General features: G+C 50.8%; 1 protein-coding gene across 1 annotated transcript in view; it reads right to left on the bottom strand.

Moving 5' to 3' along the window:
• KIF6 (kinesin family member 6) overlaps positions 1-23055 on the bottom strand; it is a 47180-nt gene that overhangs the window by 6947 nt on the left and 17178 nt on the right. The window contains exons 11-17 of the mRNA XM_078785125.1: positions 18047-18152; positions 2817-3176; positions 2561-2783; positions 733-832; positions 589-644; positions 442-492; positions 272-356 (exon numbers count right to left, since the gene is read on the bottom strand). Coding sequence (XP_078641251.1) covers positions 272-356; positions 442-492; positions 589-644; positions 733-832; positions 2561-2783; positions 2817-3176; positions 18047-18152 — 981 coding nt within the window. The remainder of the gene's footprint in view (positions 1-271; positions 357-441; positions 493-588; positions 645-732; positions 833-2560; positions 2784-2816; positions 3177-18046; positions 18153-23055) is intronic.

Raw genomic sequence — 23055 nt, 5'->3', positions numbered from 1 at the left:
TTCACGACAGTTGGAGCACACTACCGATGCAATTCTACCTGGATTAAGGTAATCAGTGCCTACCCCCTACAAACGCAACAATATATAGCATGCCATTTCTTCTAAAATGTTCAACTTTGATGCACTAACTAGTTCCATGTGTCAATGCCCAACTCTATTCGAAGCTAAATCTGCAAGTTCTTTTGTTTTAGAAACACCAGGCTTCTACGTGATGTTCGTTCTCTTTACCATGGTGTGAGAGGCCTCGGTCATGAGGGCCGCAGACACTCACCTTCGTTTTTCTTCTTCTATTTGTACACGCAGCTTTTCTTCGACGACGTCTTCTCGAGCAGAATCGCCGGTCTCTCCACTCAGTCCTGTTTGGATATCCAGTGCAAGGTAAGCAATCAAATCGTGCAACCATTTTTGCTCGTATCGCTGTTTGTGATGTTCAGTGCAAACCTTGTATTGCTCTCTGCATCCGCCACTGTTCAATTTTCACTTTCATTTCGTCTGCATCGAATTAAAAACAAGAAAAGAGGAATTATTTCAAAAACAATTCGGTGCAGCAACATGTTTCAAGCACATTCAGATGTGTTTTTGACCTACTTATTTTGCTCTTGGATTCATTGACTCTCCCTCCGAGTGTCCTTGCATCTGCACATCTGTGGATTGCATGCAACATCCTCCGGTTTAATCGTAAACGTCTATTTTCCACTTTCCATTTGTCGGTTCGCCAAGTCGGAGAATTACCTCTGTTTGAGTGTGCACTTGGTGTCTTCGATCATTGCATTCTCTTCATAATTCTTTCTGAATAATTCAAATGCTTCTTTGCGATCCATTGATAATACGGCTGTCGATGAGATGTACAGCCATACAGGTGAATGCTTTGAATGATGTGAACAAGAACAATGTGAACCTATTGTTTGCTATTCTATTGTTACAAATATTATAGTATTGCTATATTACAGAGAAACGGCACAGGTAGAGCGCGTACCTCCACCAGGCTGAACAGTTTACGTTTTGTATCATACTCATCAGGCCGAATCTGGATCCGCACCTGCACATGTGAATGCTTTGAATGATGTGAACAAGAACAATGTGAACCTATTGTTTGCTATTCTATTGTTACAAATATTATAGTATTGCTATATTACAGAGAACGGCACAGGTAGAGCGCATACCTCCACCAGGCTGAACAGTTTACGTTTTGTATCATACTCATCAGGCCGAATATGGATCCGCACCTGCACATGTGAATGCTTTGAATGATGTGAACAAGAACTATGCGAACCTATTGTTTGCTATTCTATTGTTACAAATATTATAGTATTGCTATATTACAGAGTTGGATCCGCACGTGAACCAAAATCTAATCGGCTTGTTCTCGTCACTTACCCAACTCATCCACCAAATAAATGAGTGGTGTTGGCTTAGCAGTTAGGGTGCTGGCTTGGGATCCGAGGATCCTGGGTTCGAATCCTGGTCGATCGCTAAATTAACGTCAGGGGGGTTGACTCAACCTGGTATCCTTCCGAGGTCGGCAAATTGAGTACCAGTTCACTGGTAATTCCCTGTGTGTCGCAAGAGGCGACTAACAGGGTTGGTGGCAGGAAGGGCATCCGGCCATAAAACATTGCTTCAAAAAAGGGGACCAAGGTGCCAGAAAAAAGACCAACCACTGCTCTGTGGGGAAAAATGGCCTCTAAAGGTGGTTCTATCATTTTGGCCCCATCACTCAATGGTGAATAATCACTAAAAAAAAAAATCAGTTATTGTGTCTGGATTTTCACCGAAATCTAATCAATTTGTGTTTGTCACACACCCAATATGTCCACCGAATTTCGTCCGAATCCATCCACATCTTTTTGAGATGTCCTGCTTACAGACAGACAGGGGTGAAAACATAATGTCTGTCCACCTTTGGTGGTGGAGATAATAACTTGGTGAAAGCAGATCTATGTGCATTTGCATATCATATGTACATACTTTGATTTAAAAAAACTGCAAAAGGCATTATGATTATTGTTTTGTGGACTGCTAAAAGTTTGTTTTTTAGTTAACTTGTATTAACAGCAAAAAAAGGGCAAAAAGGACCCACAACTCTCTACACTTTGCTCTCTGGGCTAAATGTTGTGTTTCTTCCTTAGTCGGTGCTTCTTCATCTTCTATTGAGCAAAGTTATGGTTTTGCTTTGTGGTATTGAGAGCCTTAGTCATGATCTCCCAGGTTTGGGGCCAAATCATAATCATAAGGTTTTGAGCGCGAGGCCAAGGCTCGGGTGTCAAGTCGACGCCATTATGTCTCAAGCGCTGCAGGCCAAGTCCCAGCAAGAGTTATTGACAAGAAGACACTATTACGTTAGTTTGTTTTAATCCTAGTATTGCAACGAAAGCAAACATCCACTGATATGCTACTGATATGCTGAGAGTGGAGAAGTGATGACATATTCTGCAAAAACTTCTCCAATTTGGGGTGTATATCCACATTCGTGGAGCTTTGTTTGTCCATTTAAAAAACACTTAAAAATCCATTGGTGGGAATGTATGTGGGCTACGATGAAAGTTCAGTGGAAAGACACCTGGGCCTGGTCGCTGACCACTTGTTTCGGAATGTAATTTGACGTTCTCAGGTGGAAGGCAGGTGACCGTGTTTTCCGCAGGAGTTTTTCCGCTCTCGAAGTTGTCATCCCGATATGACGAAATGCCCAGGGCTTCCTGAACCTTCAACTTTTCCTTCTTCAGCATGAGCACGAGCATGCCTGCAAGGTCACAAAGTTGAGGCTTCACAAAGCACGTGCACAGAGCAGGTGGTTATTATCAAAAGGTCTTCCCCTTCCTGTGGTCTTGTTTTTCCAGATTCAACATTGTTCTTCCTGTTAATGGAAACTCAGCATAACATCTATAGGTTAGAGTGAGTGTTTGCTCATTAGCAGGACAACTTTGATGCCACACAATTGCTTTACTACAGCAACATGTACCACACCGGATGTGGTGTGAACATGTAAATGTGTACACGCTGTGGCCATGGGACTGACAGGCCTGCAGAAGGATACTTATCTCCTTGTCGCGTTGTTGCAGCAGCTCTTCAAGTTTTCTGAGCTTGGTGGTTGGGTTGTTGTCTACCACCATTTGCTTCTCGTCTGTGTTCTGCTGCTGCTGCTCTGCTCGGACTCTTTTGCCTTCCATGTTGTACTGCTGAACACACCAGAATGCCCTGTGATCGTCATGATGGATTCCCACCAAGTAACGCATGAACAGCACAGAAACCCGACATTGCAATCACAGGACGCCCGTACACTGATCGCAAATACATTTTCATTTCGCTGGCTAATCCATTTCTTGCTTGGGTTCTGTTTTGCAAGCTGTTGAGAACATGATGCATGGCATTGCCATTTTAATCGGTCTTTTTGTAAAGGGAGAACATAACCATTGATTTGATTGTTTCAGGCCAATGTGGTTGGTTTTGCTGCCTTAACCCTCGGTCTGACCTCTAATGCAGTACTTAGTTTTGACAAGCAGCTTCATCTATATTCTATAACCTGGGCAAAATGTCTTTCTCTCTCTCTCTCACTCTCACTCTCACTCTTCCTCCCTTCCCTCTCTCTCTCACTCTTCCTCCCTTCCCTCTCTCTCTCTCACTCTCACTCTTCCTCCCTTCCCTCTCTCTCTCACTCTTCCTCCCTTCCCTCTCTCTCTCACTCTTCCTCCCTTCCCTCTCTCTCTCTCACTCTTCCTCCCTTCCCTCTCTCTCTCACTCTTCCTCCCTTCCCTCCCTCTCTCTCTCACTCTCACTCTTCCTCCCTTCCCTCTCTCTCTCACTCTTCCTCCCTTCCCTCTCTCTCCCCTCTCCCTCTCTCCGACTCTCCCTCTCTCTCCCTTCCCTCTTTCTCCTACTCTCCCTCTCTCTCCCTTCTCCCTCTCTCTCCCTCCTACTCTCCCTTCCACTCTCACTCTTTCTCCCTCCTACTCTCCATCCCTTCCCTCTCTCTCTCACTCCTACTCTCACTTCTCCCTCTCACGATCTCACTCTGCCTCCCTCTCACTCTCTCTCCTACTCGCCCACTCACTCTCTCTCCGACTCTCCCTCTCTCTCCCTTCTCCCTCTCTCTCCCTTCTCCCTCTCTCTCCTACTCTCACTCTCTCTCCTACTCTCCCTCTCTCTCCTACTCTCTCTCTCACTCTCTCTCTCTCTCCTACTCTCCCTCTCTCTCCTACTCTCTCTCTCACTCTCTCTCTCTCTCTCCCTCATACTCTCCCTCCCTTCCCTCTCACTCTCTCACTCTCCTACTCTCACTCTCTCTCCTACTCTCCCTCTCTCTCTCTCTCTCTCTCCTACTCTCACTCACTTCCCTATCTCACTCTGCCTCCCTCTCGCTCTCCCTCCTACTCTCCCTCCCTTCCCTCTCTCTCTCACTCCTACTCTCACTTCTCCCTCTCACGATCTCACTCTGCCTCCCTCTCACTCTTTCTCCTACTCGCCCACTCACTCTCTCTCCGACTCTCCCTCTCTCTCCCTTCTCCCTCTCTCTCCTACTCTCCCTCTCACTCTCTCTCCCTTCTTCCTCTCTCTCATACTCTCCCTCCCTTCCCTCTCACTCTCTCCTACTCTCACTCTCTCCTACTCTCACTTTCACTCTCCCTCCTACTCTCCCTCTCTCTCCTACTCGCCCTCTCTCTCTCCTACTCTCACTCACTTCCCTATCTCACTCTCCTTCTCCCTCTCACTCTCTCTCCATCACTCTCCTTCTTTCTTTCTCTCTCACTCTCTCATTCTATCTCTCTCACTCTCTCACTCTCTCTCCCCGTCACTCTCCTTCTCCCTCTCACTCTATCACTCTCCTTCTTCCTCACTCTCTCCATCACTCTCTTTCTCCCTTCACTCTCTCCCTTCTCCCTCTCTCTCCTACTCTCCCTCCCTTTGCTCTCTCCCTTCTCCCTCTCACTCCTTTCGCTCTCTCCCTTCTCCCCCTCACTCCTTTCGCTCTCTCCCTTCTCCCTCTCACTCCCTTCGCTCTCTCCATTCTTCCTCTCACTCTCCTACTCTCCCTCCCTTCTCTCTCTCTCACTCTCTCACTCTCTCACTCTCTCACTCTATCTCTCTCTCACTCTATCTCTCTCTATCTCTCTCTCACTCTATCTCTCTCTCACTCTATCTCTCTCTCACTCTATCTCTCTCTCACTCTATCTCTCTCTCACTCTATCTCTCTCTCACTCTATCTCTCTCTCACTCTATCTCTCTCTCACTCTATCTCCCTTCAAAAAATTGTTAGGTTACTCTGTCATTGTCGCTGGTTCAATAAACTTGGTTGAATAATTACAGAATGTAGTCCAAGTGAAATTCATTTCATATTGTCCTGTCCATAGCCGATGAACACCAGCCTTGGACGAATAGCCAGATGGTCTTTAATTCCGAGGTGACTGCCCGAAAAATGGCGGTTGTTTTTGGCGCGCGCGGGAATGAAGGAAACGGAGTACTTACCTGGACAAAGCACACGGGTTTAATCCGAAACCCACAATGAACAAACACGACACGACAAATAAATTCAACAAATAATTTAATGAAAGTAAATGCAAGATGTAAATGCCGAAATAAAAGTTGAAGTAAAGACTAAAATTCTAACTGAGGTTCAAACGCACATGCAGACTCAAATACGCACACAGGGAAATGAAAATAAAATGTTTATTTTATCTGGCCAGCCCTCAGATGTCTCCAAAGGAGAGAGAGAGAGATAGAGATAGAGATAGACATAGATATATATATATATATATATATATATATATATATATATATATATATATATATATATATATTGTTGCGAATATGGAATTTGGCCTCCATATCCGCTTGTAAATATTCCCCTATTTTCCCCAATACTCCCCAACTATCCCCAATCCCCCATTCCCTAGTCCCATTGTCTGTAAACAACAATCAGTAGAGCCGACCTTCCCCTTATTCCCCCATTAAATGTCGTGCCCAGGTCCACCGCACCACACGTAGACAACTTTCGGACATCTTGCTAGTTATTCTTAGTCTATGTCAGTTAAGGACTCGTTTCCATTAATTATGACTCTTCGTTGCACCAGAATGTGATTATATGGCACCAGTAGTGAGTTTAGGACCTTTCCCATACCTCCTCCCAACTTCTTCCCCAAACAACAACAACAACAACAGAGGGGCACGGCGCTGCGCGGGGGGGAGTGTGCGTCCTGACACCGGCTCGGTTAGCCGCCATTGACAATGCGCTCCAGACCATGCGCTCCACGGGGTTACCACAAAGGGGCTGGCTGTCAGCTCCTCGTCAAGGGCGGGGCCTGGTAAACCCCCCGCACGCACCCAATGAGAAGCAACGTGCCGATTCCACGAGGCGGAGCTAACGAGCCGAGGGCGTGTCACTCCCCGCCGGATATACGCGGCCACGTAGCGGACGTGACGTCAGATGCGCCCCCAGCTTGAGCAGACAAGACGCCATCCGAGCGCTGCGACCTCCCTGCATCTACTGGACCGTACTGTACCCTGTCCTTGAGCCAAGAGTGCACCTTGAGCCATCGATACCCGCTTTCCTAGCCATCAAACCCCGTGTGAGTCAGCCTTTTGTCCCGTTTATCTGTCGTCTGTTGGGAATAATATAAGATTGTGTCTAAGTGCTTGTCTTTCTATGTTGTACCTCTCGTCCCTGTAATCTGACCTTCCGAACGAATATAATCTCCTCCGGAGGTCTTGAGAACTGAACCCTGGGTGTCGTGTCATTTGAAACCCAGCCGTGTGTCCTTTTCCTTTATTGCCTTTATTGACCTAGCGCAGCGCGATTAGTCGACGTTCGGGTATAATCGGGTAACTTGTGCAGACGTGGTCATACCAAAACCGCTCGGTAAATAACATCCAAGCCACGTCTGTAACAATTGGTGTCGAGGAGTGGAATTCGAACCCGGGACTAAATTTATTAGGCCCAAATTTGTAACAAGTAGAAACGATTCGGAGCGCGTTTCCCGCGCGTTATTAGGCCCAAATTTGTAACAAGTAGAATCGATTCGGAGCGCGTTTCCCGCGCGAAATTATAACGGCCGAAATTTGTTTTGTTGTATAAAAACCCGAATTTTGAAAGTCGCGCTATGGCAGACCAAGACAGCTGGGGTCCGGTAGGGGAGAGTGAGGTAGGGTCGATCCAGGACCAAATTGAGGGACGCGAGGAGAGCGAAGCAGTGAGGGTAGCAGGTTCGCAAAATAGCGCCGTCACGCACGAAGTATCAGGTGCACAAAATGGCGTCCTCACGCATGTGGGTGTAGCGGCACCAAATTTTGCCGCGCCCTTTGTACCAACGGTGGAAGACATGCAATTAATTATGGCTGAAATGGAAGCAATAACGAACAAATTGGGAAACCAAATTGAAGAAATAACGAACGGAATGAGGGCTCAGAGTGAGCAAATGAGGGCTCAGAGTGAGCAAGCGAGGGCTCGGAGTGAGCAATTGGGGGTAATGGGAAACCAAATGGGGGTAATGAGGGACGAAGCGAGGGGTACCAGTGAGGGATTAGACAATAATTTTAAGGGATTAGACAATAATTTTAAGGGATTAGACATGAAATTTGGGAAATTAGACGATAGATTAGGGGAAATACAGGAGGGGTTAACGGGGGTAGAAAACAGAATGGCCGCTCAAGAGAATCAAATGGAAGGGATGCAAAAAGGGTTAGAGGGGTTAGAAAACACCATGGAAGGCAAATTGAGGGACATGAGGGACCAAGCGGAAAGGGAAGTTAACCAAATGGGGCAGCAGATAGAGGGGGTCAGAATGGGGGTAGAAACCAAACTGGATGCTCACAGGGAGGAAATGGAGCAGATGAGGGTGGCATCTGGGCAGGAGATGCAAGTGATGGGAGAGGAGATCAGGAGAGGAGTGAGTGAGGAGGTCGGAGGAGTGCGCGAGGAGGTGAGGCACTGTAGGGAGCACATGGAGAAGGAGGTGAGAAAGGGGACTGTAAAGTTACAAGGGGGCATAGAGGACCTGACGCAGGAGGTGGAGCAGCTGACGGTGGGACAAACGGAGTTAGTGGAGCAGGTTCAAAGGAACACTGCGGTATTAGGAGGTTTAAAAGCGACACAAAACGACATAAAAAACGACCTGATAGCGACAAAGAGGGAATGTCAGATGGTACGTGAGGGACTGACAACGAGGTTGGACGAGGTGATAGAGGTAATGGAGACGAAGGACCGGCAGGTGAGGACGCACCTGGAAACGGTCAAGGTAGCCTTAGAGGATGAGCTTGAGGAGACGTACCGGGGAATAAAAGAGGTGAAGCAGAAACTAGAAGAAGTGGAAGAAGGGATGAGCGAAATTAAGAAGCGACGGAGAGGGGATAAGAAAGAGATAAAAGAGGAGATAAAAGAATTGGTCCAAAGTCTGTGTTTGGATCGTGATGATGTGCCCATTAACCGGATGAGGGATTCGCAGGTGATGGAGGAGAAGCGAAGAGGAAGAGGACCCGGTGTAAGTGGTGACCAATATGGTCGTGCGTATGATGCGCCAGGGGATTTAAGAAGCTTGGGGGTCGAGATAGACCCGGGTGTTCGTGAGAGGCCGTTGGTGAAGTGTGCGACAGGTCTGGTGTGCGAAAAAGGAGGTGTGCGAGAAAGTCCGACTCTGGGGTGTGTGAGGAAAAAGTGTGTGCCAAGGAGTGAGGGTGCTGGCGAGAGTGAGTCGGTCGTAGCGTGTGTGCGAGGGAGCACATGGAAGCGCGGTGTGGTGAGTGTTACAGAGGGTGTGACGGGAGAGTGTGTGCCGGAGTGTGCGCGAGAAAGGTGTGTGACGGACAGGTGCATGAGGGAAGAGCGCGCTGTCAGAAGTAAGGAAGAGTGTCCACCTGTGGTGAGTGTTACAGAGGGTGTAACTGGAGAGTGTGCGCGAGAAAGGTGTGTGACGGACAGGTGCATGAGGAAAGAGTGCGCTGTCAAGAGTAAGGGTGAGTGCGTTGTCAAGAGTGGTGGTGAGAGTATTGAGAGTGACAAGGAGAGTGAGTTGGTTGTGACAGGTGAGCGAGGATGTACACCTGGGATGGAAGGATGCACACCTGGAATGGTAGAGCGTGAGTGGGAATGCACGCTGGAGTTGGTGGTGAGGCACATGGTTGGGTGTGCGAATGAGGGCACACCTGTGATTGTCACAGAGGAGGTGACCGAGGAGGGGGCGCGAAGCGGTGTATTGGTGAGGTGTGCGAGCAACGAATGTGTGCCAAAGTGTTCGGTGGTCAGGTGTGTGACCAAGGCTGTGAGTGGAATGAGGGTACCTGGGTGTGTAAGGAAAGGTACGAGGAGCATGGGCACAGCTGGATGTGTGAGCAAGGAACGGGCTGCGGGGTGTAAGCATCCAGGTGAAGCATCAACGGTGACCGGGGTAGAGTTTAGAACGACTTATAGCCGAATCGGGCCCTCGGTGCGTGCTGGGCCTCGCTTTGAACGGCCGCGTCCGTGCTCCACTAGGCGGAGCGGGCAGCCCGATAGGAAGGGTCGTTATGGCGACCACGTTTTGTTGAGACGTGCCGGCAGGTCGAGATCGGGACATTGGATGGCTCCACGCCGAGGTGATGCGTGGGATCTCGGCCCGGGTAAGCCCCCGTCCCTGCACCGAGTGCCGGACGCATCCAGCCGCTGGCACAAAACAACCAGCATCCATTGCTTGGCTTTACGAAGCCGGGCTTTGGACAGGGATTGGCGCACCGAGAGGTATTAGTGAGTCGACTGGGTGATGAGGAGTGTTTTGGCCCCAAAATTAGAGAAAAACAAAATTTGATGATTGGCAAGGGATTGGCAGTAGTGATTGGCAGATGATGGGCAGTGATTGGCAAATTTTTAATTTGTGGAAATTTGATGTGCAAAATTGGTAGTGAGAGACCCCCGATGTGGTGGGATGGCAAATCCACCATCCTGCCCAAGTGGGGGCAAATGCGCAATAGATTATGGGGTGTATGGCAGTGAAAACTAGCCCGGGTGGGTTAGGATATTGATAGGGACCTAGAAGATGACAGTAGGTAACGTTAAGATTAGTTAGTGACTGATACCTGTGGTGGGGACGCAGGTAGATTAGTGTGGATGATAATGACGAGGGAGCGCAATAGTTTAAAGGGACGACTGGGAAGCGCAAGTTTCAGAAGGGAGTAGTTAGCTGAGATGATGCCGTGTGTGTGAGAATTGAACAGGTGTGATTGCACAGGTGTGCAACTGGACAGGTGTGTGGAGCAGTGTATGAGTAGTGAGTGTGTGGATCAGCGCGAATGCGCTTGGGGAGAGAAGGGTGCAGGTGGCACCAAGTGTGAGAGCACAGGTGTGCAAGTACAGGTGTGTGGAGAGAGTTGGAGTAAGTGGTACGGAGTGGTGTGCATGGTGCGAAGGTGTGGATGGGGGAAGAGTGGACCCCTTTCACGAATACCCGGGGCGGGTAGTGTAAGTGTTAGGTAGAGGGTATAGGTAAGTTGTGGTTGGATATTGGCATTTGTGGTGCGGTTGCAGAATGGTGTTGTGAATGGGTGCATTAGTGTTGTGGAAATGGCGGGGCGTGTAGCCTGTTAGTGTGTGTAGTTGGTTGGGCACTCCACCACTGTGAGGATGTCGGCCAGGTGAGGCCGCAGGTGGGCTCTGGGAGCCGGTAGAGTTGTGGATGGGGCCCGAGGATCCGGAGGATGGACCCGGGTAGCCCAGTGCCAGAGAGGGCACCGAGTGGGGAGAGTGCCAGAGGGCCTTCCCCAGGTAGTTAGGTTAGGGTGAGGAGCAGGTAAGCTCGGAGGCAACTGCAGTGGTGGAGGTGTGCAGGTGGGTAGACCCACTGGGAGAGGTACACGCCACAGCCCAGAAATTGTGCGAGGGCACCGGGAGATGAATCGGGGGAGTGAGACCCCAAATTGAAAAGCACCACAGTTTGGCCAATGGGAATTGGTTTTTAGAACCCATAGTGTAAGAGGGCCAATGGTTTGGCCGGAGAAAGACCCCGGGTAGTGTAAAGTTGTTAAAGTCATTTAGGAAATAGTTAGGATTGATGAACCTGTCGCACCATACGCAGCCACTTACCTGTGGTGATGATGATGACTCCACACCTGTGTTTTCTTTGTTTTGTTGCAGGAAATGAAATTGCTGTGTGGATTGTGAGACGCATCACGACGTGGATGAGACATTGGAGTGATTCCATCTCTCCCTCCCTAGGAGGGACTGATGATGAATTGGTGATGGCAAATTATGATGTTGAGTTGGAGATGGCAAATTTTGATGAAAGTTGAAAATGGCAAATTTGATTGGTTAGGAGGGAGAGAAGACGAATTTGGTTTATGGGAGGAACGGGGAAGACAGTAGGGATGTTTGTTGATTTGTAAAGTAGATGTTTATGGGTAGTGTTGTGTTGTGTGGATACAGTAAGGGGTAAGGGAGGGGCCATGTAGGTTACCTGGTGGGGGGGGGGGGGCGTACGATAGAAACGTACCTGTCTCACCTGGTTCCCATGTGCCCCCAGTGTGCATCATCTTGTATTGCGTGCACTTTTGCGCTCTTACCACCTTACTCACTTGTCTGCTTCTTTTGTCTCCCACCTCCGAGGATCTGGCTTTGGGGTAGAGAGAGAGGAGAGAGAGGTGCTGGCTACGCAGTTGTGGGCCTGCACTTTCGCTGCTTGCTGCTTGGATCGATACACCATATGGACCGCAATGTTTGTGGCCACCCACAATGGACCGCAGCTCTTTTGCGGCCAAGCACCACCCGTGGAAGGACCTATGGGTCAACGTGGCACCTATGCCAAACAGGTGAACCACTAACAGTTGACACCACTGAAGGCCACAATATAGAAATGGACGCGGTTGGCGCCTTTCTTTATTTTTTGAAAGAGGCAAGAAGGCCAAGTGCACCACACGAAGGCAAGACCAGCGGCAGAACATCGGCCGGCTGCGACACCACCGGTGATTTATAGACACTTTATTGGTGCACCGGATGGTGCTCACTGTGTGATGGGGTGGTGCTTGATGCTTGGAAGGGGTGCTCTGCACATTATTAAAGGCCGTAGGCCACAGAGCACTCGTGGGTTGGTGTATCGATGCTAGCATGCGTGCTCTCTCTATGCATAACATCTGCATGTGTTCCTCCAAAAACAGGTCCTGGATCGTAGTGTAAATATCAGCGTAGTCTTGTGTAAATAATGCTCCCTACCGGCTGTATGTTTAGTTTGAGAATTCTTTCCGGATTCGGTTATCCTGTGGGTGTGTTTCTGTGAGGAGAAGGGTGCAACGTCGCAGGGGGACATATTTACTCATTCGTGAATATCTGTAAAACTGTCGCACTCAGGGTAGAGTTAATAGTAGAGGGAACTACATTGCGTGCCACACTAAAGTAGGTAAAAATTTATCGGGTCGGGACGCCCCGAGGGTAGAGAAGGGTGCAATGTTGCGAATATGGAATTTGGCCTCCATATCCGCTTGTAAATATTCCCCTATTTTCCCAAATACTCCCCAACTATCCCCAATCCCCCATTCCCTAGTCCCATTGTCTGTAAACAACAATCAGTAGAGCCGACCTTCCCCTTATTCCCCCATTAAATGTCTTGCCCAGGTCCACCGCACCACACGTAGACAACTTTCGGACATCTTGCTAGTTATTCTTAGTCTATGTCAGTTAAGGACTCGTTTCCATTAATTATGACTCTTCGTTGCACCAGAATGTGATTATATGGCACCAGTAGTGAGTTTAGGACCTTTCCCATACCTCCTCCCATCTTCTTCCCCAAACAACAACAACAACAACAGAGGGGCACGGCGCTGCGCGGGGGGGAGTGTGCGTCCTGACACCGGCTCGGTTAGCCGCCATTGACAATGCGCTCCAGACCATGCGCTCCACGGGGTTACCACAAAGGGGCTGGCTGTCAGCTCCTCGTCAAGGGCGGGGCCTGGTAAACCCCCCGCACGCACCCAATGAGAAGCAACGTGCCGATTCCACGAGGCGGAGCTAACGAGCCGAGGGCGTGTCACTCCCCGCCGGATATACGCGGCCACGTAGCGGACGTGACGTCAGATGCGCCCCCAGCTTGAGCAGACAAGACGCCATCCGAGCGCTGCGACCTCCCTGCATCTACTGGACCGTACTGTACCCTGTCCTTGAGCCAAGAGTGCACCTTGAGCCATCGATACCCGCTTTCCTCGCCATCAAACCCCGTGTGAGTCAGCCTTTTGTCCCGTTTATCTGTCGTCTGTTGGGAATAATATAAGATTGTGTCTAAGTGCTTGTCTTTCTATGTTGTACCTCTCGTCCCTGTAATCTGACCTTCCGAACGAATATAATCTCCTCCGGAGGTCTTGAGAACTGAACCCTGGGTGTCGTGTCATTTGAAACCCAGCCGTGTGTCCTTTTCCTTTATTGCCTTTATTGACCTAGCGCAGCGCGATTAGTCGACGTTCGGGTATAATCGGGTAACTTGTGCAGACGTGGTCATACCAAAACCGCTCGGTAAATAACATCCAAGCCACGTCTGTAACAATATATATATATATATATATATATATATATATATATATATAAATACATATATATATATATATATATATATATATATATATATATATATATATATATATATATATATATATATATATAGAGAGAGAGAGATACTCAAAGGCTCCCGTCCAAAATGGCGCCGGCGCCGTGTGTCGAAAATGCCCAGGCTCGAAGCAAGCAGCCAAGACAGCCACCTTTGAGATTGACCCTCCTCGTCCTTGTGGCGAACATCACAGCCTGGAACCCACCACAAGCCCAGCAGACGCCGAAACACTGCCAATGCAGTTCAGAGCTCCTTGGTGACACCAAAACGACCAGCTCACAAATGGCAAGATAACCCCTTTCTTGTTCGAGCAAAAACCCAGCCGAGCCCAGAGAGAGAGACGTGCTCTCTTCTTCCTCTCACTCCTCTCGAACCGTCTCTGCTCTGACGTCACCCTGACCAACCGTCTCTGCTCAGGGGCGTGGCCTGCCGACCTTGCATGGCGTGAGTGTTAATTAAGGCGGGGCATACTTGCCGATCGGCAATGTTCAGGTTTTGTCGGCAGTTGTGGTGGTTTCATGGGAGTTTTGCATGGCCAGCCTTGTAATTGTAAAAACATAGGGACAAAATCACAGAGGGAATATCACGTACTGGGGAGAACTAACCTTAATCCATAACTAGTTAACCCAGCTTCACCCCTCACGTGAAGACACAAACAATCTTAAGCTAGTTTCCCTACTTAAATACATTGAGATGTCTCCTACGCATCCATGCTATACCTATACAATCCTACCTGTACCTTGGGATTCCATCATGTACACTAGGCTGGCCCAAGCCTAGAGGGTAAAGTCTCAAAGTCTGAAATATACCGCTCCTACCCGATGCCCTTGTTCCATTAGACAATAGGAGTTGGAAAACTAAAAATCAAGACAATTGGATTACATTTAGAGGTCGCTCCAAATGACGACTTTTGCTGTTGTCGTCAGTTGAGTGTGTGTGTTCTTTCCATTGATATTTTCTATGCTGTCTGTTGTTGTAGATATCTATGTTTCTGCCTGCGTTTTGTGAGTGACTTTTTGAATATTTGAATTTGCCTCCAGCTGTCGTGATTGGACGACCTCAATCTTCTGCTTTAAGGTCATTGTCATCTATAAAGAATTTTGTCAGTTTTTGATTCATTCCATCTCATGGTTGTAGTGAGGCACGCACGATGTCAATGACAAGGAGTTCGTCCGAAGTTTGGTTTCTCGGAAAAGCCCAGTCCAGTACCCAAGGCGCCGGTTTGCCTAGAAAAGGCAGTGTGCTCCGGCTCTTTGCTCACCACCATGTGGAGAACGGGATGAGTGTACGAGAGAGCGCGAAACTCACAATCCAAGCTGTCAATGAGTTCTGGGAGAAAGCCGGTATTCCCACCCAGCGCCCTGATAACGCCGCAACCAAGCTCACGAAGCAATGGAATGCTTACCTCCTTCTGAAGAAGAATTGAGGCTGAAAGAGAGATTCGGACCGTGCTAAGGAGGAAATATTCATGGCAGACCTACATGATATTTTCGACATTGCTCATCAAGATGCACTCATGCTAATGAAGAACGAGGAGGACATGCAGTTTCTCCTCATGCAGCGGGACGACCCGCAGAGTTGTTCTATGGCTGGGATGGATGTCATGCAAGCCCAAAAAGAAACCTGCAAGCAACAGCGCAAGGCTGCCGAGGACACGCAAAAGCAAAAGGCAAATGCTTTGCCAAGTTCCTTTGAAACAGCCGGCCCTTCAGGGACTGCCACCAGCAGCGAAGAGGAGAGCAGCGAAAACGACGACGACGAGTACCGACCAAAGCTGCAGCCGTCGTCCCCCAGGTGCAAGCGCCACTGCACGATCATCACTCCAGAAGTAGCGGTTGCGATGGACCGAGGCACCACTTTTGTAACGGCGGCCGTCATTCAGGGCCTCGGCTGCAACCTTAACGACGTCCCGAAACACTATCCACCACACCCGGAACGCCGCTCGGAAAGCCATCTTGGACGCCGTCAAGCACCGCTTTTCCCCCCAAGCAGCCTGGGATGGAAAGTAAATTCCCAACATTTCCGGAGGAAAGGAGTTGGTGGATCGGGTCGCCATACTGGTGACTGGCTGCAACGAGGAGCAGCTCTTGGCCGTACCGAAAATGGGTCGGGGAACTGGCCAGAACCAGGCCCAAGCCTGTCTTCGCTGGTTGAAGGAGTGGGGGATCGCCAATCTCGTGCGAGGATTGGTGTTTGACACCACTGCGTCCAACACCGGCCTGAAGCTGGGAGCGTGCACCTTCATTGAAGAGGCTCTGGGCCGGGAGCTGATCTGGATCGCATGCCACCACCACGTGTACGAAATCGTACTCGCCGCTGTTTTTGCCACTGCCCTTGGGCCATCGGACGGCCCCAACATCGCTCTCTTCAAGCGCTTCCAAAAGGCTTGGGTGTTCATCGATAAAGCGGAGGTCAGCGCGGCGGAGGACGAGCTTTTCCCGGGTCCACTGGGCATCATGCATGAGGAAGTTAAGGCATTCTACGTCAATGCTGTCCAGGAAAGCCAGGTGCGCGAGGATTATCACGAGTTGCTGCAGTTTTCCCTGGCGTTCCTGAGTGGTGGAGATTACATTCCTCCATTCCGCGCTCCGGGGGCCATGCACAACGCCCGGTGGATGACCAAGGCCATCTACACACTGAAGATGCTTTTATTCCAGTCGCAGTTCAAGCTGAATGCGTGTGAGAAGGCGGGTCTGACACAAGTGGGAGTATTCGTTGCTCTCGTTTACGCTCGCTTCTGGCACAAGGCCTCGCTGTCCGAGTGCGCCCCTCGCAATGACATCCAATTCCTCACTAGCATCAGTTACTTCCCCAATAGCCCCGTGTGCGATGTAGCAGAGAAAACATTTCGGCGGCATCTGTGGTATTTTTCGGAACACCTCATCTGCCTCGCCCTCTTCGATGACCGCGTGCCCGATGTGACCAAAGGGAGAATGGTCGCCAATTTCTGGCGGCATGCCGACCCTCAGGTACTCAGGCATTTTGATGGCAAAACCTTCGACCTGCAAGCACCACTGGAAAGCTACGTGTCGACCAGGTCGATGCTGCTGTTCGACCTCCTGGCCACAGCCGGCCGTGAGAAGGCAGCGATATTCCTGACCAAACCACCCACTGCTTGGATGACCGATGCAAACTACATGGAGCTGAGCGCCAGGGTTAAGCACCTCAAGGTCGTAAACGACTAGCCGAGCGAGTTATAGCACACATCCAGGCTTACAGAAGCCAGTTGACGACTAAGGAGGATGAACTGCAGGATCTCCTCCTCCTTGTGGCAACCCACCGCAAAGGGAAGCCCACGTCCACCAAGGCAATAGTCAAGATGTGATTTTGGATGTGATGTGTGCCAACTAACTATGGATCGTTGCTTTGGATTTTTAAATAATTATTGTTGTATGATTGATTCAGTGTTCTGATTTTGAATTACCCATCTAATAATGCTAGAATGTGTTTGAGTTAGAAATATCCGTGTTTCATATATGTGTTTGAAATATCCGTTTAACTTAGTAGCTTTGGTTGGTCAATTTGTGTACATTAAATTACAAAATCTGTATTTCTTGTTGTTGGGGTGGAAATGTGCATTTTGGAGCGACCTCTAAATACTATTCAATTTGACTGAAATTTATGGTGTATACTTTTAATGGTCAAAGGAACAGGGGCAAGAGGTAGGAGTGTGACTTTTCAAACTTTTTTGGTTTTGGGCCACCCTAAATGGTACACCCACAAATGTAACAATATCAATGGGGGTATGGTTACTTCTCAGCTTTCATTTAAGACAAGAATAAACCCCAAGCCAGTTAGAGCCAAAACTCGGGTTAAAGCCAAAAACCTGTAAAGGTGTGTTGGCCACAGTAGTGTTTTCATCTGAATTGTTGGCTCACCGTGTAGGAAATGCAGGTTCAAATCGCATATACCATCTGTGTTTATCAATCGTTTACTAATATGCCTTTGAAATTGATGTTAAAGTGCATTAATATCTTCGCTTGATGTGCCAGCACTGCATGATCATTAATCGCAAGAAAAACGTGTTGGAAAGTCCCCGCAAGTGCAAATATCTCAAGGATTCACCTGTGTCGTGAAATTTTGCATTAAAATTTCTCACAAGGTCAATGAGTGTGCTGAGGTATTAACCATGCTATACCTATACAATTCACGGTCCATGTTTTATTACTAGGTAATTGCCAGGGAATATTATCGTACTTCAGTCTTCATACGGAAATACTCCAATTGTCTTTGTGTGTATAAAATGAATTTGCCCATTAAAACATGCGTAGACTTCTGTTTTGCTATACTGTGCTTTAGCACTTGCAATTTTCACACCTGTAGATGTGGCATAATGCAAGTGATCTCCTGACACCATATTTTGCATCCAGTGGGAGCGGGTATCGCTAGAAAGAAATATGACACTTTTGAACATCACTGCATTTGGGGGAAAAAAAGAACACTAATGTGCTGCACATTAAGGTTTAAAATGCGTATTAAGTGGCACATGCCATTTCGGTAATCACCTTTAATAACATGAAAGAATAATTAATCTTTCTCATGTCAGCATCAACATCCAGGATTGCCTCCACATCGGTATCTTCCATAAAAGTCTGAACCCTTTTCCAAAGCCTGTTAAAAAAAAAAAACACGCATTATGATCAAATTATTTTGTGGTGAAGAAAAAACGAAGTATCCTTGTGATGAAAGACATGAACTTCAACCGATGATATACCTCTGATTTATATGAGGCGAAGCCTGGGGTCAAGGTGTAATTGCAAAAGTCAAACGCAAAGTATAAAGCAAAATTAAGGAATCACAAACCCTCAACCAAGTTACATACACGAGCAACGGTACCCGTCCTACGGGCAGGGCTTCAATTGGGAGGCCCAAATGAAAAGGCTAAATATCAGAAATTGAAGGCTTTTTTTCTTTTAAACGTCAAACGAACAAGCATTGGGTGACAACCATTGCATAGGCCTGATGGGCCTAATGGCCTCCTCCTGCATTGCAGTCCCTTGTAAGGTAATGTGATGTGTTTAACAACTGATAACTGTAAGCACTCCATGATTCAATAATTATATATTTTTGTTCATCCAGTATCAATTTGTTATTGCACTCATCACTCATGTATGTAACTTGGTTTAGGCTTTGTGATTCCTTCATTTTGCTTATCTTCCTGCTCCCTCAAGACCGCAGCCCTCCGACTTGGCCTTGGAATACTTCGAACGTTTACTGACAGAATCTTGAGGCGGTCCATCTGAGGAGTAGTTTAGTGGAGAACGATCCCTTCCTCTGGAAGTTCTACTGTCCCATGATTTCTTTGAACCCTGCATCAGTCTTGTGGACCTCCATCTAACCAATTTAAATGCAGGTTCCTCTGCCCCTTCTTCCTGATGCACTGAGTCCCAATCCATCGCACCCTTGGTGGCTGTCTTCTCACTCACCTTGCCTCCCTCCTCCCTCCCCCCCCCCCCCCCCCCACTATTTAACACCTCCTTCTCCGTCTCCTTACTACCTGGTGTTACCGGCACTGAAGAATGACTCTCTTCACCTTAAACCACTTCCACCCTATTGCCCCTGACTTCTGAGCCTTCATTCTCAGAGCGGCAAGACAGAGCTCCCTTTTTGTTTTTATTCAGGCTGCTTTTGCAAGCCATGGCGTTAGAGTAGACAGACAGAGCTCCCTTTTTTTATTGACCAACATTTTTGTGCGATTATACTAATCCTCCTCCTCCCTTCCACGCTCCCCCCCCCTCCCTCTCTCTCCTCACCTCCCCTTCCCCACTCCTCCCCTTCCATCCTCTTTTACCCCCACTCCCTTCCCCTCTCTCCCCCCCCTCCTCTCTTCATCTTCCCATTAGGAAGTGACTCATTGTTTGACTCACCTGGCAATGCCGGATACTTTTGCTAGTCTACTATATAAGAGAGATGTCTGTCTGTGTGTCTGTGTCGCCATTTTTCTCAGAGATGGCTGAACGGATCTTCGTCAAACTTTCAGAGGTTCATCAGTGAATGCCTGGGAGTCGTTTAGGCAAGGAAGGGAAAAAAATTATGAAAAAAAAGATCGGTTTTTTGGAGTAAAAAAAAAATCGCTTGATAGAGCCTTGGCCTTTTTAAATTAATGACAGTTATATACAAGTATACATTCGCATAAATAAATACAAAACAATCACTAGACATTTGAATACAAATAAATCAAACAATTCTGGAAGAGTACGAAGTTGGTAGTACGGCTTCTTCTTCTTCCTAATCGGCATCACAGTTAATTCAGAAATGTGATGAACGCCACATTCACCCACCAGCATATATATGAACCCCCTTCCCCCCCCTTGCCCCCCTCACCTCCTCCCAATCCCCCCACCCATACCCACCTCCCACCCTCCCCCGCCTGGCAACGCCAGGTACTTCTGCTAGTAGTATATTGAAGTGTGGTGCTGCGCACACAACTTGCTTGCCAAAGAGGTAGGCCACAACGCGTTTGATAAAACCAAGAGTCTTTATTGTGAAAGCTTGAACTGCAGCACTGGGCAGGCTCGAGCTTAGAGCCCGCATATATGTGCCGAGGCCACGCCTCCTCCCCGGGCGTGGCCGATCGGTCGATAGGCGGGGCATGCATTCCAGTTCCCCGCCTGGACGTTCGCGCCACCTGCTTGTGCGCTGAATTCGTGTCCCTTGCTTGTGTCCGCCACAGGCGCCCCCCCAGAATTCCCGCGCACCTGAAGGGTGAGTTTGCGGGGAAGCCGGATGACCCGGCCGAAACGCCCCCTGGCGATGGGTGCCGGTCTGGGGGGTGGCGGGCCGGCGGGGCTGGGGGTGCCGGGGGTCCGACCGCCGGGGGGCGGCCTCGACGCGGAGGCAGAGCTGCTGGCGGGGGTGCCGGGGGTCCGACCGCCGGGGGGCGGCCTCGACGCGGAGGCAGAGCCGCTGGCGTGGGGTGGTCAGGATTGAGGTGGACTGGCTTGAGGCGGTCCACGGAAATGCGATCCGGGGCACCGCCGATGTCGACCGTGAAAAATTTGTACCCGGCCTCCAACACGCGGAAGGGCTAGTCGTACGGGGGCCGTAGCGGTGCCCGGTAGGCGTCGTGCCGGACGAACACGTACTTCGTCGTGCGAAGCTCCGGGGCGACGTGGGAAGGCGGGCAACCATGGTGTGCCGTTGGCACCGGGGCGAACCTCCGGGCGGTCTCCTGGAGTCGGGGATAGATTCACCCGGTACCCGCAGTGGTTGCCCGAAGACCAGCTACACCGAGGACGCGCGCAGGTCGTCCTTGGGTGCCGTCCTAAGGCCCAGCAGGACCCAGGGGAGTCTGTCGACCCAGCCGCCGTCGCAGAGGCTGGCCCGGAGCGCAGCCTTCATGGAGCGATGAAAGCGCTCGCACAGGCCATTGGCCTGGGGGGGGGGGGGGGGGGTAGGCCTTGGTGCGGTGTAGTTTCACCCTGAGCCCTTGCGCCACCGCGGCCCAGAGCTCCGAGGTGAACTGGGGGCCGCGGTCGGACGAGATGTCCCAGGGGGCACCGAACCGGGCAACCCAAGTGGCGATAAAGGCTTGCGCCACCTCAGCCGCAGACGTCGCCGCCAATGGGACGGCCTCCGGCCACCGTGTGGTGCGGTCGATCAAGGTGAGGAGGTGGATGAACCCTCGCGAGGGGGGCAGAGGTCCCACCAAGTCGACGTGCACGTGGTCGAACCGCCGCTAGGGCACCGTAAACGGGGCCAACGGTGCCTGGGTGTGGCGGTGGACCTTTGCGCGCTGGCACGCGAGGCACGTCCTGGCCCAGTCGCGGACGTCCTTCCGGAGGCCATGCCAGACAAACTTTGCCCCGACGAGTTTCTGGGATGCCCTCGCGCCAGGGTGGGACAGGCCGTGGATGACGTCGAACACCGGGCGCTACCAGCCAGCGGGCACGATGGGGCGAGGCCGGCCGAGGGAGACATCGCATAGGTGGGCCGTGCCCGTGGCGTCGAACGGCACCTCGGTGATGCGGAGGCCAGTGACGGCGGTCCGCAAGGCCTGGACGCCGGGGTCGGCGGTCTGGGCCTCCGCCATCCGGGCATAGTCGACCCCGAGGTGGACCGCGTGCATGACGGACCGGGAAAGGCAATCCGCCACCGGGTTGTCCTTACCCGCCACGTAACGGATGTCCATCGTGTACTCGGACACGGCAGAGAGGTGGCGCTGCTGCCGTACTGACCATGGCTCGGCGACCTTAGCCATCGCGAACACAAGGGGCTTGTGGTCAACGAAGGCCGTGAACGGGCGGCCCTCCAGCAGATGGCGGAAGTGTCGGACCGCCAGGTGGAGTCCGAGCAACTCGCGGTCGAAGGTGCTGTACCGGCGTTCGTGCGGGCGAAGCTGCCGGCTGAAAAACGCCAGCGGTTGCCAAGCACCACGCACCCATTGCTCGTGCACCGCGCCCACCGCGTAATCCGACGCGTCGGTGGTGAGGGCGATCGATGCATCGGGCGCCGGGTGCGCCAGCATGATAGCGTCGGCCAGAGCCAGCTTTGCGCCCGCGAACGCCGCGGCCATCGGCTCAGACCATGCGATGTCACCTTTGCCCGGATTGCCCCGAAGGGCCTCGTGCAAGGGGCGGAGGAGCTGGGCGACGTGGGGCACGAAGCGGTGGTAAAAGTTTACCATGCCCAGGAACTCCTGGAGCCCCTTGATCGTGCGGGGCCACGGGAAATCCCTGACCGCCTCCACCTTGGCCGGTAAAGGGACGGCCACGTGCTCGGTGATGCAGTGCCCCAAGAAGTCGATGGTGGTGACACCGAAACGGCACTTGGCAGGGTTGATGATTAGGCCATGCTGACCCAGGCATTCGAACAGCGTGCGGAGGTGGAGCAGGTGGTCCTCCCGGGACGCGCTCGCGACTAGGATGTCGTACAGGTAGACGAACAGGAAAGGTCAGTCGCGCAAGACGCTATCCATAAGCCGCTGGAACGCCTGAGCCGCATTCTTCAACCCGAAGGGCATCCTTAGAAATTCGAAGAGGCCGAAAGGGGTGATGACGGCCGTCTCCGGGACTTCGTCCGGTTGGACGGGGACCTGATGGTAGCCCCGGATGAGGTCCGCCTTCGAAAACACGGTCGTGTTGGCCAACCGGGTGGAAAAGTCCTGAATGTGTGGGACCGGGTAGCGGTCGGGGGTGGTGGCATCGTTGAGCCGGCGGTAGTCCCCGCACGGCCGCCATCCTCTGCCGGGCTTCGGCACGATGTGCAGCGGGGAAGCCCACGCGCTGTTGGAGCGCCGCACGATCCCCAGCCGCTCCAGCATGGCGAACTCCGCTTTCACCACCGCGAGTTTCGTGGGCTCGAGTCGGCGTGCCCAGGCATAGACCGGCGGCCCGACCGTGGGGATGTGATGCTCCACCCCGTGTTTGACGGCCACCGCTGAAAAGGTGGGCCGCGTGAGGGCCGGGAAACTGGTGAGGAGGCGGGTAAAGTCGTCCGCTGCCGGAAGCGTGCAAATTAAACTCGCCGGGACGGAACCGTCCAGCAAGCCGCTTGGCAAGCCGCTCGGTGAGCC

The sequence above is a fragment of the Myxine glutinosa genome, chromosome 9 (assembly GCF_964187855.1).
Source record: "Myxine glutinosa chromosome 9, kmMyxGlut1.1, whole genome shotgun sequence".
NCBI classification, from domain to species: Eukaryota; Metazoa; Chordata; class Myxini; order Myxiniformes; family Myxinidae; genus Myxine; species Myxine glutinosa.
This window is presented reverse-complemented; position numbering and strand designations above follow the sequence as displayed.